General features: G+C 40.9%; 1 protein-coding gene across 2 annotated transcripts; it reads left to right on the forward strand.

Annotated features, from left to right (window-relative positions):
• Positions 1–1258: 1258 nt before the first annotated feature.
• On the forward strand, positions 1259–16349 carry bub1 (BUB1 mitotic checkpoint serine/threonine kinase). Of its 2 annotated transcripts, none has more exons than XM_049590425.1 (24): positions 1259–1428; positions 1607–1666; positions 2414–2555; positions 2672–2868; positions 3013–3053; positions 3177–3256; positions 3348–3397; positions 3972–4153; positions 4653–4771; positions 4957–5438; positions 5961–6001; positions 6086–6205; positions 7352–7462; positions 7638–7722; positions 7922–8000; positions 8218–8395; positions 8549–8615; positions 10074–10900; positions 11540–11640; positions 12794–12955; positions 13086–13243; positions 13383–13560; positions 13766–13872; positions 15081–16349. In XM_049590425.1, the coding sequence occupies exons 1-24, from the start codon at positions 1406–1408 to the stop codon at positions 15277–15279; spliced, it is 3789 nt and encodes a 1262-aa protein (XP_049446382.1). In that variant the 5' UTR covers positions 1259–1405; the 3' UTR covers positions 15280–16349. The 2 variants fall into 2 exon arrangements, with proteins under 2 accessions (XP_049446382.1, XP_049446384.1); XM_049590427.1 differs by having other exon boundaries at positions 3180–3256.
• Positions 16350–17509: the final 1160 nt, after the last annotated feature.

A 17509-nucleotide genomic window follows, 5' to 3' on the forward strand; every position in this document is an offset into this window, starting at 1 on the left:
CAATACTTAATGACAACACTGACACAAGTCTCTGAATGTCTTTATCTCACTGACCAGTATAATAATGATGACTAAAGGACCAGATGGAGAGTGAAGGGTCGCCTTTCTTTCAGTGGGCTCAGTAAATACTCCAAATTCAACAATATAGTTACCAACAATGCAAAGGTTGTTTATCTGAGTACAAAAATATCAGTTGTGTTTCTGTTTCATAGACACGACTCCGCTGTGTGTTTGGCACTCCTGGAGCAGCTGAGAGTGGGCATAAACCAACCAGTCATTCCAGGAAGTCCCAGCACCGCAGCACAACATTAAACCACTCTCAGCCCAAGTGAGTCTGAGACCCCGTGGCCACCACCCATCCACCCCAACTACCACCCCAATCCACCCTGACCAGAGGATACTGTGATGCTGTTACAGTCTGCTTCTTCTGTGTTGTTGACTTTGGGACGCTCCTCACACACAAACACAAACACACAGACACAGGAAGCTGTCACCACCTTCTTGTATCTGTGCTCTGAAATCTAGAAAGAGGCAGATGGTTCAGGCTGAATGAAAAATAATAATTCTGAAAGGTCAAAAGTTTTCAGTCTGTCACACTGAACACAGTATGTTATGTATGTGCAGTCTTTTATATTCTTTATATTAGCAACAATATCGTAATATTTTATATACAATTCAGAAACCTGACAGTGTATGACATCTTAAATAAAATAAATAGTGCTCAGTTTATGATTTGGTGTGTTTTGAATTTGTTGGCCTTAAAGGCATTACTGTAACTTTTAATTGTGTCATTTTGAATAATTTGGTAAATATACAATTTTTCATATATAATACCAATAATATTACATGTTGATATAAACAAAATGGTAAATGTTTTAGATTATCTTAATTTTGTCCAGCTTTATTGTCCTTGTCCCGAGTGTTTGTCTATTTGAGTTCAATGAGAAAAAAAAGTGTCAAATTCCTTCTTCATCAATTACTTCTTCATTGCTGACATAATATGCATCATATTTAACCATAATTTGTGTCCTATCAGTTTATCATAGGGTGATGGACATAACATCTAACGATGTCAACATACAAAGAAGTACAGAGGTACAGTTTTTATATTGGTTTTACAATTTTAATCTCTTTTATTTTGTTATTTTCATCCCGGAAATGTCGTCACACATGAGGGGCGTGGTTTTCCAATGCGCAGGAGCGTCTCGTGTTGCTATTGGCTGAGCGCGAAATTTCAAATGTACGTACAACAGTCCTTCGGAGCGGAGGAAAGAAACAAACCTAACGATGCAAGTTATCGAGAGGAATTGATTTGTAAAGCAAACCGAACAGTCTATTGGATATATTGTTCGGGAAAAAACCCACCAATTTGGATTTTAAAGAGCCTTTTAAAACTTCATGTGAAATGGATATTGCCACTTATATACAGTAAGTCAACAGTAGCTACTTAAACATTAACGGTAGTCGGTGATAGCTTCATGCTAACGGTTAGCTTTAGCGCTACGAATGTACCATTTAATTGCAACTAATTTATGAATAACACGAGTTTTAGATATTGAGTTGCTTTCCTTTAGTTTTAAGTTACGCTATTCCTTTACCCTTTTAGGAGCTTTGAAAGCAGTATGAGCTCCTATACAGGAGCCGACCCTCTGGATCAATGGGACAAGTAAGTAATTTAACTGGTTTACTGGTTTGTAACGTTATTTATCTAATAACAGCCACTGCCCAAGTATTACGTTGTCATTTCCCCCAGTGGTAGAGAGTAACTACATTTACTGAAGGACTGTAACGGTACTTAAGTTCAGTTTTGTTTCGGTATTCGAGTATTTCCAATTTATGCAACTTTAGAGCTCTATTACATTGCAATTCAGATACAAATTTTACAGTCTTTGATCTGCATGTTAAGTCTGAGGCTGTGCCACATGGCGAGGGTAGATATTAAAGTATAAGCTGTGTATTCTAAACCTTTCCTCAAACACAGCGGATCTTCCCCATTTAATTCCTTTGTGTGCCTGCTATAGTCATTGTTTCAGAAATAACAAGATGTAACGTTACAGCTCACCAATTTTGTTGTAGAGATCATTACAGTTTCACCTATCTGGTATTGTAGTCTCAAGTGTAATGGGTACATAATGATGCTCTTGTTTTTCTGTGTCAGTATTCCCTTGCTTTTATCATAGACCTTTGTAGTGTCAGCAAGCTGTTAGATCTTTTTTTTTTAATTCAAATATTGTCAGTGTTCCTCTCATCCCAGCATCTTTTCTTCCCAGCGATTCTCATTTCCTTGTTAGTACTTAAAAATGCTCTGTCTGTCCAGCTTATTTTGTGCATGTACATGTAATTGCACTTGAATAATATGCATGTCCAGCAGCTGTGAGAGTACTGACTGCACATTCCCTGTATATTTTCCCAGGTTTGTGAAATACCTGGAGCAAACAGTACCTGCAGATGGTGGCAGCGCAATGTCACTGGTGTTTGACAGTCTTGTACAGAAGTTTTTGAATGTCCAGCAATACGCAAATGACATCAGATATGTGAACTACTGTATCAAATGTGTAAGTCTCACTGAAATATTACGATACAACACAGCAGTCGCACACCTAGAACTGATTTGTTGCACTGATTGCTAAAACCTCACTTGAGCAATTCTTTTTCTAATTCTGTCTCACAGGCGAGTTATTACTCCGACCCCATTGCACTGTATAGTCTCATCTTCAGTAAGGGCATCGGCACCAGGACTGCTGCCCTCTATGTGGCCTGGGCACAGCAGTTTGAACAGAGGGGGATGAATGAACAGGCTGACGCCGTGTACCAGAAAGCAGTGGAAAACCAAGCTCAGCCAGTCGACACTGTTCTCAGTGAACACAGGTAACACCCATTTGAATTTATTTATTTACTTACTCCTTCCTTGATGTTTCATAGTTGTTTGAGAGTTTATTATACACTGTCACCAACATACACAACAATAACTTTAATGTACCAAAAACACAAACTACCAAATCTAATCTGCAGGCAGTTTCGAATAAGAACTGGAAACCAGACACCAGTATCAGGTAAGAGCACATTTGCTTGCTTATTTGTTTATTAAAAAAGATTTAGCACTTTCCTGTAAGTGCTCTGTATATCATATCAGCTGCTGTTTGATTTAATTTTTTTTTTTTTTTTTTTTTTTAAAGCAGGAGGTCGGACCCCTCTGCAAAACTCCCAATTAACCAATCAGATGTCATCCCACAGAGAGCCTGTAGCTCAAAACAACGTGTGTCTTTGAATATCAGTAATAATTATTTAATAATCCTAATATCTTATAGCTTTTGAAATCCACTAATATTTTTTTCCCTCTGTTACAGGCCTCTGTGGATTGCCTACCCAAACCACCTACATATAAAACTACCATTATGTGAGTTTTTGGACTTTTAAATCTGTTTTCTATAAGATGGGCTTATGCTTCTGCTGACCCCATCCCTAGCAGAGCATTGCATAGCTTCTGTGTTGGACTCCTGCCTGCTTTTTCAAACTGGAGGTGTGCCAGCTGCCATTTACTTTATTAAATATGCTGACTATAGCTAAGTACTTCATACAACCCCACTTCAAAAAATCTGATCTATCCCTTTAACTTTATGGCATCTCCCAAGCTGAAGGAATGTGATTTTAAAAATAGAAATGTATCCCCACTCTGACATTTTAACTTAGACTTTTTATTTTGTAGTAGACCACTTCCAGAAACAGCATTGATTATAATCACATACGTACACTAGGTGATTTTTAGCAGGCACATTCGATCCTCTTTTTTAACTCATTTAAGTTTTACATCTTGACTCATTCATTATTTATGTTGTGACTTATTTTGATGAGCTCACATACTTACATCATATAAATATGATACCTGATTGGTCACCAGCATAGCATGTGTACTGTGAGAACTGTAAACTACTTTAGAAACGATCTTGTCTAATGTATTTCCTTCTCCACAGAGTCTCTCGCTCCGAGACTTCAGGGACGATCCCTTCCAGTCGCCCCAGCGTTGAGACTGTGTCAGAATACATGACGGATGAACTTGTTTCTGAGGGATCTGAATTATGCTTTGAGGAGGTCCGAGCAGAAAAATACTTCCGTAAGCTCCGGGAAAAGCAGGAAAAGGAGCAAAGAGAAATCAGTAAGCTGATGGTTTATACATCCAACTACTCTGGGGAAAAAACAAATCCAAAATACTGAAAAAAAAGGTTTTAAGTAAAATTGCATTGGCATGACTCACATGAAGTGTTTTCTTAAGGGCGTTATTGAGCCTGTATTGAGCCTGCGTCTCCTTCAATATGGCAGAATGGTGGAGGGTCATGCAACACGTTGTCCAACTCAGCATAAAATGGGTAAATAGAGTGTTAATGTCCTGTCACCAGAACAACCACAACGCCCTGCATTAGTGACGTAGTCCTTGTCAGGGATGCAAACTTGTTACACTACAAAAGATATGTGGTCAAATGCATCTCAGACCACCATGTCAAGTGGTTTGAGTGTTGGGATCACAATTTGTCTTTGTGGGTGTTTACATTTGCATGTAGCGCTGTCCGCTTGTGGTCGGATCAGACAAATGTTAACACCAGGTATAAATGGGACCATGAACTTTATTACAACATCTCTTTTTGGTTTGTTTGAAGTGGAGAAGGCTCGGAGGCAGCAGGAAGAGGACATCTTGAGCATTACATCTATTTTGGCGAGAGTAAACCAGGATCTGGAGGCCTGTGGAGGTGCAACTAGCCAGCCTTCGTCACAGTGGGTGAGACTGCACATTAAAGTGATATCGTTGTTGTTGTAATAGTTTATAATGCTTTCTGCTTCCTGTTTCATCTTTCATTGAAGATACAAGTAGTCTTTTTCCATATTGCATCATGCTCTTATACCGTGTTGGCATAACACAATGCATTTAGTGACGGTGAAACTCCTCTGTTTTCTTTGCTGCAGCTGCCTGCAGTAGAACCAGCCACCACACTGAACCCTAATCCTACCCAGCAGTCCTTTGGGCGCCCTCAGCCCTCGAACCGTCTGAGCAGCAGGCGATCTCTTGGCTTGAGATTACACACTGAGCCAACCTTCATCCAAGAAGCGATCACCATCCCCCAACCCACTCAGCTGCAGCAGCAGCATAACACCATGGCTGCAGACACGAACACTCCGAGCCCAGAGGTGTCCCTTCATCCTTCCGTCCTGGCTGACAGGAGCATTCATTTACCACAATCTGCACTGACTTCAGCGTCCACAGACCGAGCACCTATTGTCCAGGCCTCAATGGTTCAGCAGCCTGCCAGCTTTGATCAGATGAACCTGTCACTCCACAAACCCGCATGCATCTCTGCTGTGAACACTGATGCTCTCTACCAGGATAATGGAGCTCAGCCTGGCGGCTCTGAGAGCTGTCGACCTGAGGAGCAGAACACAACACATCAGTGAGTAGCTTCTTTTTCTCCTCTAATTATTTGAGAAGCCCCTGTGCATTTGTGCATATGCAAACACAGAAAGAGGTGACTAATGTTTTTAGGCTTGTGAAAGTTTGGTTATACTGTATTATTCTAGAACAAGTTTTTTTTTAACTGAGTTGAAGGGGGGTTTGCGGAGGGAGAGACCTTTGCAGCTGATTTGTGCCAAATTCATACACCTTCATAGAGCCTTAGCTCAAATGTGAACACACAACTTTTTAGATTAAATGTGTCTTGCTGAGAATCATCAGGTTTTTAACTGTTCCTCAGCATCAAGTTAATCCAAACTCCAGTTTTAGGTGAATTATAAAACTGCATACAATTTTACAAAAACAGTGGCTCAGAAAATGTATGTAATGTGGACAAGTGGACGATACTGTTATGAAAGTTGTCAGCAATGCAACAACACCATATTAGTGCCTCGCCCAACATAATACAGAAAACTATATTGTAATATTCTAAATTGCTTTTCCAATCATTATTCCTCCTCAGGGATGTGACTCACCGACCAGAGCTCGAGGACAAACTCAACAGTAAGTACACGACTTGTTGATGAGTAAACCCTCCGGCTGTCACTTCTCATGGATGCTTTCAAACCTTCTCTTTGTGTCTCTCAGTGTCACAGGGAGGCACAGCTAACCTGTCTCACATCACTCCTAACAACTCACTGGGCTATGTTCAGGCCACACCATCAAGGGTGCTGCCGTCACCCACAGTCAACACACGGGAAGCACTGGGTGAGCACAACAGCCTCTTGGCTTTTGGTAATATGTCCTACATCTTCATGCTGAAGGGTTTATTTGTCTTTCCAGCTAGTTAAAGAGGGAGTGAATATGTGTTTGTAACTCTCAATAGCCAGGCTTTGGGATACAGAGACAATCGAATGTGATATTTTAGACCAAATACCTCCAATATTGATAATGCCACAATATCTAGAGTTGACTATTGTTGCTTTCACAAAATATTTACAAACTGAGATTTTTGATAAATAACTTTCAGTAATGAGGATATAATGACTAAGGGCGCATTCACACCAGGATAGTCCGCAGGACTCTGTTCGATTGGGCAGGGAATGCCAATAAATGTCACACCTTCATTTGGTTTTTAAAGCGGACCAAACCGCCTGGACAACATCACGCAGTTACAACAGCTGCTCGTTTCGAGGCGGTATTGCCCGAAACGACCACTGACTAGAAAGAAAAAAAAAACATGAGGAAGAAGACAACTCTGCTCATTGATTGGCCAGGACCGAAAACAGAAATCCATCCCCTTCAGCCAGCTTGGTCACCTCATAAACAATGGGGGTCATGGGATTTCTGTTTTTACTTTGGTGTTCAAACCTAATTGTTTTTAACCTCTGCTTCTCCCGGTTCGTGCTGTTGTTTTGTTTTTGTTTTGTTTTTTTCCCTACCCAAAATGCACTGTGCTCTACGTCACTTCCTCTTTTTGGTTCACTTCCTCTCTTTGGTTCACTGGATAGTCCGTTTGCATTTCCCACTGTAAGCAAACTGCACCAGGGTTCACTTGCAAATGAACCGAGATCCCTAGTTTTCAAGCGGACCAGGGTTTGCTCGTTTGGTTCGAATGAGCGTTCACACCACTCCACAGGAACCGAACTATCCGTGGAAGTGGACCAGGGTTCCTTTAAAGCAGACCAAATAGCACCAGTGTGAATGCATCCTAAATTTCAGTCATTTCATTCTGCTCACTTGTAATGTTTTTAGCTGCTGTGATCCACGACATCAGCTTTGCATTCCAGGTGTATCAGTGTATCCTACATATCTGAGCCTCCTGTGCTTCAGTCCAACTTTCGGCGATAATGCACCAAATTCTGTTGCACTAAAATTACAGTGAATAACATAATGTGGTGTATTATCATCTAGACGTGATCATGGACATGTTCCAGGCCCCAACTCTCCTGGAGGATCCGTTCAACAACACATCAGTGCTTAACACCACTGAGAGGGAGGTTGATCTCGACTACCCAAGAAACGGTAAATATGCTCTTGCTGCGCCCCAAATTAACTTTATTACTTATTGGCAGAGGGTTTGTAGAAATATATGTTAAATGCCAACTTGACATTATTTTTTACAATCACACATCACCCTGCCTGTTTTCCTACAGCTGTCTTCTACTTAACTAATTTCTTCTTTCGTTGATTTTCAAAGGAGGCATCTCCTCTTTGACCAAGCCAACGACCGCAGCACCATTCACCGTCTTCCAGGATGATGACACTGACAAAGAAAATTGCAGGTAAAAATGGATGCCAGGTCACCAGAGAGCCAGCAACACATAAAATGATCATCCTCACATCTTATCTGGAGTTTATATCAAAAGTAGACACACCTACAGTGTGTACTGCATGCTTCTCTGTGATTCTCTGATGAAATAAACAACTAGAATTAACATTTTATATGAATAATGTTGCTGTTATTATTTTGTCTCCGCTCAGGGCTGCTGCTCCTGCTGCAGTTGAAAAGTCTAAACCAATCAGAGCGCTGGCAGAAATTCCAGTGACTAACAAACCTAATGTGAGTATAAACAAAACTTTAAGACATAGAGCTTTGAAATCACTTTTAAAGTAGCACACATGATAAAAGGTTGGTTAGTTTATGTTTGTATTAACTGTGGCACCTGGCTTGACAATCAAAGGACAGCTGGACATTAATTAGCAGAGCAGAGGGACAAAGCGAGACCTGCTGCCCACTGTGGGCTTCACATATTGTACTCCTTATCCTCCCTGACCAGGACACTCCTCCGGACCTGATACCAGATGAGAGCACCATGTGGGGAGCTCGCTACAACTCCCTTAACTCGCTGGCTGCTTGTCCCAACAGCACCTCAGACTTCGCCATGGCAGCTCAGTGTGTCTCCACTCCGTTCACACACAAGACGTTTTTCAGCGGGACCTTTTATGATGACCAAGGTAACACAACTGGACCCACACACACACTTTCCCCCTGTATTTTCTCTTTTTTTTATGTCTGATAGAGTCCAGCTTTCTGTCCTGCACCATGTGGTCTTACTCTTTTTCGGGAACAAAATTAGTTTCAAACTGATTTATTTTCCTGTTCTCTAGAGATGAACTGTGATGGTGGAGAAGCTGATGACGATGCTTTCATCAGACGTCAGCCAAAAAAACTCAGGTAACCAATCTGTCCCTACTTCCTCAGGTATTCAGGCTACCAGTGGTCTTTAGGAAAATCTTAAAAGGCCTTAAATGAAAATAAAAGCTGATTGCGTTGTCACTACTCTACCTCACGAAGATGTCAGTGATGATTTTTAAAGTTGAATCTATGAAGTTAAGAAAATTTTAAAGGTGATTTTGCATGTTTTTTTATACAGTGATACATATCAATATTAGAAAAGAAATCCATCTGAATATTATGATTGATTTAAAACATAATGTCCAGTTTGCTTTGCTCTGAAAAAGTTCATTTTGTTTAGTTCTTAAAAAGGAAGCTTGCAGATACACCGGTGTTATGGTTTAGAGAAGTGCATGAATGGTAGAAGTAGTTTGTTAGTGGCTGCGGTCTATTTTTACAGGGTCAGCAACAGAACATATTTTAGCCATCCAAAAAAGTCAGTATCAGTTTAAGTGTACGCTATATTAAGAATATTTTCACAGCTTTACCTTACCATCAGACAACCCTTTCAGGCAGTGAAGCTGTTAATTGCTTAATTTTCTCACATCTATGCTCTCATCAAAGCCACCAGACTCCTTTGACAAAAACAGTAATTTTACCTTGCTGAACACAGGAGCTGCTGGTCAACCACCACCTTGATCAGCTAGTTAGTTTGTATTATTGTGCGACCTTGGTGAATTCAAACTAACCCTTCAAACTCCTGTGTTCAGCGACATTAAATTACTGTTTTTCTCAATGGACTCTGGCTTTGAAAAGAGCGATGCAACAGCTTCAGTTCCCTGTTGGATATTGCTGTCTGATAGCAGGTACAGGCGGTGAAAATATTCTAAATATAAGTCACAGTTAAAGTGATATCAATTTTTTTTAGGCGGCTAAAGTAAGTTTTGCTGCTGACCCCTGTCTACAGAAGTGCATTGCTTAGCTTCCATAGTGGTACTTCTGTCTGCTTCTCTAAACTGGGGACATGCTGACCGACGTCTACTGTTTGTAATACACTGACCATGGATAAGTACCTCATATAACCCCACTTCAAAAGATTCGAACTGTCCCTTTAAGACCTGGATGTACATAAATACTGCTAATGAATGTTTAAAACTATGGTGATTAAAGTAATGTGTTTATAGTATTACTATTTAAGTGATTAATGGACAACAAGTTCAAACATTTTCCAAATTTCTCCATTGTATGATATGACTGTAAATTTAATATCTTTGGGAGTTTGGACTGTCGGTCGGACAAAGCAGACAATGTGAAGATGCCACTTTGAGATCTGGGACATTTGTGTGGGATGTTTTTCATTATTTATAGACTAAATGTTTAATTGATAATTAAAAAAGTCATAATTGTGGTCCTACACAATATATTAGCCAAGCAAAATATGGAGTATCTTGGTGTTAGATTATAAAAACGTCAGCTCTGAGTATCTGTGACATGTATATTCTCTGTTCCCTCCCTCAGCCCCATCATGGAGCAGAGTCCACTTGATGAGACAGCCTGCAGTCAGCTTGAGCCATCCTCTGACAGACATGGTACCATCATGGTTAAAGGGCTTGCCACGGCCCAGCACTGCCTGACCACCTCCTCCATCACCATGGTGCTACCTCCCCCTCCTGCTGTCCTGTCCTTCAGAGACCAGACTACATGTCCTACCGACTCCTCCATCCCCAGGACCACAGCACCCAGCTGGGAGGTGTACACGAGCTCTGAGCAGCCTCCCAAACAGGCCTCTCTGCTCTCACAGCCACCAGAGAGTTCAGTCAGACCCAAAAGTGAACCTTTCACAATCATGGAAGATGAAGACAAACCTGCTAGTCCTCAGCGGCTTCAGAAACAAGTCTATGATGTCCCCATGAGCCCGGAGTGCGCTCTTAAACCGGACTGGCTGACTGTCAGAAGCCCTGAGGTCACAGTTGAGCCAGACCTGGACGCCTTCCTAAGTCCTCGTCAGCTCAATAAGAACGCTGTCACCAACAGGACCCTGGATGTCCCCATGAGTCCACAACTGCCGCAACTCTGCGACGATGTGCCCATGAGCCCAGCGCAGCCGCCGAGGGTCAGTGCTGAGGATGAGCCCATGATGAGTCCAGACAGAGGGTTAAGGTCGAGCGCTGATGTGCCCACGAATGCAACAACAGCTGTAGTCCAGCTGACATCTGATCCCTGGGATGATACACGGATCTCTGATCTGCTGTCATCACTCACCCCGCCTATCACATCTCACCCCCGCTGCATCACCTGGCAGTGCAACGTACCCAACATCACCCCAAAGATTACCATCAGCATGGGTAAGGAGGAGGGCTGTGATTATTATTGATTTATGTATTTCTTACTATATTAAAGAAATATTTTGGAAAATATACTTATTCCTGCTGAGATTCAGATGAGAAGACTGATTCTATTCAGTAATTCTTGAGCTTCAGTCAGCAGGCCTTTAGCTTAGCTTATCTTAGCATAAAGACTGGAAGCAGGGAGAAACAGCTGGCCAGGTTCTGTCCAAAGATAAAAAAAATACACCTACCAACTCCTCTGAAACTCACTAACTACCAAGTTGTATCTTGCTTTACTAATTTTTACAAAAACAGACATATAAAAAAAATCACCAAAAAATATGGCTTTACAGGGGACACAGGTGCCAGACAACCACTGATGAAATAACACTCGACGTAATCAGCATATTTCCCAAAATGCTGAATTACTCCTTAATAAGTCTATAAGCATATATATATATATATATATATATATATATATATATATATATATATATATATATATATATATATATATATATATATATATGTCTGAGAACCACTTTCTTAAATAGTCAGATTATCTGGTTATATTCCAAACATACTAAAGGTGCACTGAACACACAGATGAAGTGAAGAGAGACGTGTGTTGAATTGAAAATATTTATCTCCCGACAGGAAAAGCGTCCCTGCGAGTCGACTGTATCCTCGGAGAAGGTGCTTTTGCCACAGTTTACCAGGCCACTGACCCTGTGACCTCAGAGAGGATGGTGTTAAAGGTAAGATGGTGGTAATTAAAGATCATCACTTCTGTGATCTCAGCACTACGTACACATCTTCATGATGCAGTTGCACAGTCAGTACGTTTACATGGACAGTTTAATTCCACTTTAAATCGGAATGAACGGCCATTCCGATTAAAAGTGGTCATGTAAACGGTCATTCCGATTGAAAAATGGTCATTCTGATTGAAAATTAAATCCGATTAAAGGGGGTGGTTTATTCTGTTTGTCATTCCGAATGAAAGAATTTTGTGTGCATGTAAACCCTCATTCTTCTTTAAGTTCATTCCGGTTTTTCTGCGCATGCTCGTTTCCTTGCCCTTCTGATGCGATGACGTATATAGCGCGCATAGCAACGGGCTGCATAGCAACGGGCTGCATAGCAACGGGCTGAGCTAGAGCAGTCAGACTCGTTGCACTCACCGGTTTCCATTCACCACAGCACGGTCTTCTGCCTCCCTTCTCCTCCTCAACAGATGAAGCATTAGCAGAACAAGGTTGTTGTCGTACTGCTGCTTCAAGAATATAAGCAAAACACGCCCGAAAAAGGCACTAAGAACGGCGTCGTCAGGCATCTTGTTATCCAGAGCGAGGACTACAGTGTTTTCTTCTGGTAAACGTAAACACGTAACATCCGCCCCGCCCCCTATCCAATCAGAAACCTTCCCTGCCCCAAACCTTGCGCAGACCTGAATAAAGGCGATTGAACTGATCTCCCATGTAAACCCTCATTCGGAATGAATATTTCCCATGTAAACTACCTGGAAACACTTTAATTCCGAATGATTTCATTCAGATTTATTTCATTCCGAATGAGAAGCCATCATGTAACCGTAGCCAGTGTTGAAGAAGAAAAAACAACATTCACACATTTGATGTGCTGAGGTCACAGATGGGGAAGGCCTTGCTTTGCTTTAACTGAGTAATGTAGACTGATTTCTAAAAGTAAAAGTCTTTGGGAGTGGATAGATGGAATTGTTCAGGTGGCTCTTTTGGGATCTTTTGGGATTTGCCTGCCACTGTCACCTGTGTATGAACACTGCAGTTTCACAGTGAGAACATCTTAGTTTTTTCTGAAAACAATAACATGATATGAATTTTATTTTTTTCTAGGTTTATGTATCTTTCTCTCTTCTTATTGTCACTACAGGTTCAGAAGCCAGCCAATCCCTGGGAGTTTTATATCAACACACAGCTGGATGCTCGACTCCGACCCACCGTCCGTCATCTCTACAGCAACATCCGCTCAGCTCACCTGTTCCACAACGGGAGTGTGCTGCTCGGTGAGCTTCACAACTACGGCACTTTACTGGTACGTTCACGCCGATGTTTTGTCACCACTGCAGAGAATCCCTGAAGGATTCCCTCACATGTTGCAGTAACATGATTGGGACATAAATACCATCTCATTGATAATCTTGAAACTTTGACTCCACTTTCAGAATGCAGTTAACATCTATAAAACCCTGAGTGACAAAGTGATGCCTCAGCCTCTCGTCATGTACTTCACCATCTGTATCCTGCACATGGTGGAGCAGCTGCATGACATCCACATCATTCACGCCGACATCAAACCTGACAACTTCATGCTAGGAGAAAGGTGACGATCAATAACCACTATTCTACCATTTAAACCAGTCTGATTTTCACATAAGAGCTGTACAGCTCAGTAACAGCAGGACAGGAAGCAGCAGGTTTGGGTCATCGTTGTCATCATCACTACTGCCGTTGTGTTTCAGGTTCTTGGAGAACAAGTGTTTTGAGTCGGAGAACGTGGACCATGGCCTCGTCCTCATCGACCTCGGGCAGAGCATCGACATGGAGCTTTTCCCAGAGGGCACTGCTTTCACCGCCAGTTGTAGGACGTCGGGCTTCCAGTGCACTGAGATGCTCAGTGGGAAACCCTGGAACTATCAGGTGAGGACATACAGGATCTATTCCTGTAACTAAACTGCAGAATTATTTGTTCACTTAAAACGTGTTTTCTTTAGTAACATTTTATACTAATACATTATATATCGATTTTATATTGATAGACTTTAAGCAGGTTTCTTTAAAGGTCTAACTTTATCTTTTGTTCTGTATTTTTCCTGCATGTGTGTGTTTGTGTGTGTGCTTTTAGACTGATTACTTTGGAATAGCAGGGACCGTCTACTGCATGCTGTTTGGGACGTACATGCAGGTCACAAATGAAGGCGGCGTGTGGAAGACAAACGGTGTATTCAGAAGGTAATTCCTCCAAATGGCATTTCATGTCCCCAGTTCAGAATGTATGGTTTCTTTATGGCAGAGCATTTACATATTTATTGAAGATGAAATAAAAACAACTACTCCATGGAGAGGAAGGAACTGTAAATAATCTGAGTAGCAGGTTGCAGAAAAAAATGCCAACCATAAACTGTATCAAAAACAGGGTTTGATTTAATGAAAATCTTAAGGAATATAACTATGAAGTTTCAGAAGGAAACTTTTCTAGGGAAATAACGTTTTGTCATATTCAATGAAACTTTCAATATATCCTGAAAATAACACACCAGACAGATATTCTGTGAAAAATCAGGTTCCTCTTGCACCTCCTAGTGCTCCTAATGGAAAGATTTTTGTCAGCGTTCTTCCTCTGTTTTCTTTCTTTTTTTTTTTTTTTTTTTTTGCTGGTAGTTGTTTCTCAACTATTGCGTTTGCAAAGCCCCTCCTAAAACCAGGCACTGAAGACACTGAGCTAGACAGACCAATAATTAACACCATGTTTAAGCCCCATTTCCACCAAACAGACATGGTACCTACACCCTAGCGTTTCCACCGCAAACAGTACTCTTAACTGTGGGCGGGGTTGTTGTCACTCACTGTTCCGTCCAGCACTCACTGTATTTCCTCATCGCCCGTGACACAGATGGAAGTCTGCGCTTAGTTTATCGTCCACAGTGAGAGTCTCCCTCCATGCGATATTCAGAAATAGCAGGTTTTTACATTCATTTCTTCTCAGGTAAGCTCAGGGGTTTAGTGTTGCCGGAGCCCACAGGAATGCACCGCGACGCTAGGAGTATATGCAGTTCACATAATGCAGTCAAAATTATTATACATAAACGCTTGAAGTTGTTTTTGTTAAGATATGGTGGATTCTTGCAAATGCCATTAGGAGTACGAGGAGGAGCCAAAGGAAAATTATGTTTTTATATAATATCTGTCTCATGTATGACTGTTAGGGTGTACTGACAGTCTCAGCACATATGACAAAAAGTTATGTTTATTAGAAGAAGAAAAAAATCCTGATTTTGGTAAAAAATTGATTTATCTTAAATCCTGGTTTGAGAGATTGACAGTGTTTGAGAGACAGTGAAGTGGAATAAATAATCATAATAGCATCATGGAGCTTTAAGTTGTATCTCCAGTGTGTTAACACAACGTACTAAGATTTTCTCTCTGTGTGTGCTCCACAGGAACCCCCACAGCGACTTGTGGCAGGAGTTCTTCCACACTCTGCTGAACGTGCCGGACTGCGGCTCCCTGCCGAGCCTCCAGAGCCTCCGCTGCAAGCTAACATCGGCCCTGCAGCAGAACTACAGCAGCAAACTGCCCACTCTCAAGAGCCGCCTTGTGGTGCTGTTGCTGGAGAGCAGAAAGGCAGCTCGGAGATGACGGCAACGCCCGAGAGCCTGAGGCAGATCTGCTTTCCTTCACCTCGCAGTTAAATTAAACATTTTAAAGATGTGGTTAAACGTCACTGGAGGAGGATTTGATCATCTGGTCAGAATTTTGTACATATAAAAAAAGTAAATATATTTGAGTTGTTTTTTCATTGGTTTGATTTATCTGCTTTCAAATTGATTTACTTTTGACCATTTGAAGAATAAAGTGTGTGTAAAAGTAGATGAGATGGTGGAGTGTATTCTGCACGAGTTATCTGATTGCACAGGTTTTTCAGATGGAAATTTTTTTGTTTTGCTGTTTACTTGTTATTTTTTTAATCGACTTTATTTGTGTGAGCCATTCGAGGCCTCCACAACATGCTAATTCTGTTTTTGTCAGATTTTTTTTCTCAGTATTTATCAGTCATTTTGTTCTTTAAACAGGGATGTTATGTGTACACTTTCTGTAAAAATGAAACTGAGCAGATGATTTTGCATTTTGTTTTGTCTCTTTCACCAAAGTGGTCTGCACAGTGTCACTTTTGACAAAACCATCAGATGGCACTAAAGTCATACATTTTTAAATCCTGCACCCAGGGGCTTTAAAGCTGCACTAATCAATATATTTCTTTTCTACATTGGATCAAATGATTGTGCGTCATGTGAACGGAGGTGTTCTCATCACCAACTCTGCAGCTCTCCGGAGCCATTTTGCCTCATTTCATCCCTAGTTTAGGTTTTTGTCACAATTCCTGGTTCAGTTTCAGTGGAGAGACACTCATTACTACTTGGATCACATTTTTTTAATCCAGTTTTCTCTAAGTACATGTTTATCATGTTTCATACCTCCCATACCTGTGCAATATGTATTTACTGTAACCACTAGGAGGGTGTGAGGGGGATTAGTTGGTTTAAAATCAGATCCAGAATCAGCGTGTGTTAATGTCAGTCTGAAGCCTCAGTTCAACTCATCCTCCCTCACCTCATATGTCTGTTACCTGTTCAGACCTGCAGCTCAGCTCACTGCATTTTTCTGCCTGAATGTTTTCAAGATCCTCTAGTGTCCCCCCTCAGGGATCTGGGAGTCAGCTCATCTTAAAATTCACATAATGCTGAAAAACCAGGTGACGTATAAAACACAACATGTCATTATCTTTATCTTCTTAGACATTTAAAAAAGAACATTAATTGACACTAAAGATGCCTCTCAGACACCCTTTAAGTTTTAGTGCTTTTATTTTGCAACACTTCCTAACTTTGCTTGAACCAAAACAAAGGGAAAAGAAAATCACCTTAATCAGATTCGTTTATGCTCTGTGGAGCAGGTAAAATGTCATGTTGATGTGAAGCTGATAGCAGAACAAAGTCTTCAGTGGAACTTCAGCAATCATCACTGCTCGGTTGCTTTTCTCGCGAAAGCTGTGGGCGTTGCTTTCCCACTGGTTGAGTCAGGACGCGAAGGCACCGGCGCACTGTGACCACTCCCCATCAGCAGAGACACCTGGCTGTCACCATGCTGCCTTCCTGTTCTGTCGGAAATGTCTAAACTCTGAAAGTCTGACGTCTCTGCAATATCTGAGACGTCACTATCAGAGGAAAAATAACAGCAGATGATGCATGAACGTGTTAAAAAGTTAATGAACATTAAAGGATCAATTTCCTCAAAGCTCTGCTGATGTTTTGAAACTAAAGCACTGAATATGTTTAAAACATGTTTCAAAAGTATTACTCCTGCATTATATTACTGCCAATAATCATAATTAAAAAAATTGCCCAGTTTATCTTTAGAATGAGGAAATGTTCTTTCTTCAATTATTCTCTTTGTTATTACTACATAAAAAAACCCTTCAATTTAAGCATGAAACCTTTCATGATATGGTAGTTACAGCCAAAACCTGTGATTGAACAGAAACGTTGTAGTGAACATCTCTTCTTATATCTTGTGAAACTGATTAAACCGATTCAGATAATGTGAGACTTTCATTAGGGAGAGTGTCTTTAATGAGGTCTGAAACAATATTGTTATAGCAACAGAACAGATACTATGGTAATAGCATTAGAAGTAATAGTACGAGTAATAATAGCAGCAATAACAGAAGTAAGTAAAGTTTATTTCCATACGATCTTTCCAAACCAGTGCAAGTGCAGATAAAATGCTCACAAACTATTGGAACAATAATCTATAAAAATGCCAACAATCTGAGACTTAAAAGTGATTTTAAAAAATCTGAGTATGTGAA

This window comes from Epinephelus fuscoguttatus, linkage group LG11 (assembly GCF_011397635.1).
Source record: "Epinephelus fuscoguttatus linkage group LG11, E.fuscoguttatus.final_Chr_v1".
In the NCBI taxonomy this organism is placed as follows: Eukaryota; Metazoa; Chordata; class Actinopteri; order Perciformes; family Serranidae; genus Epinephelus; species Epinephelus fuscoguttatus.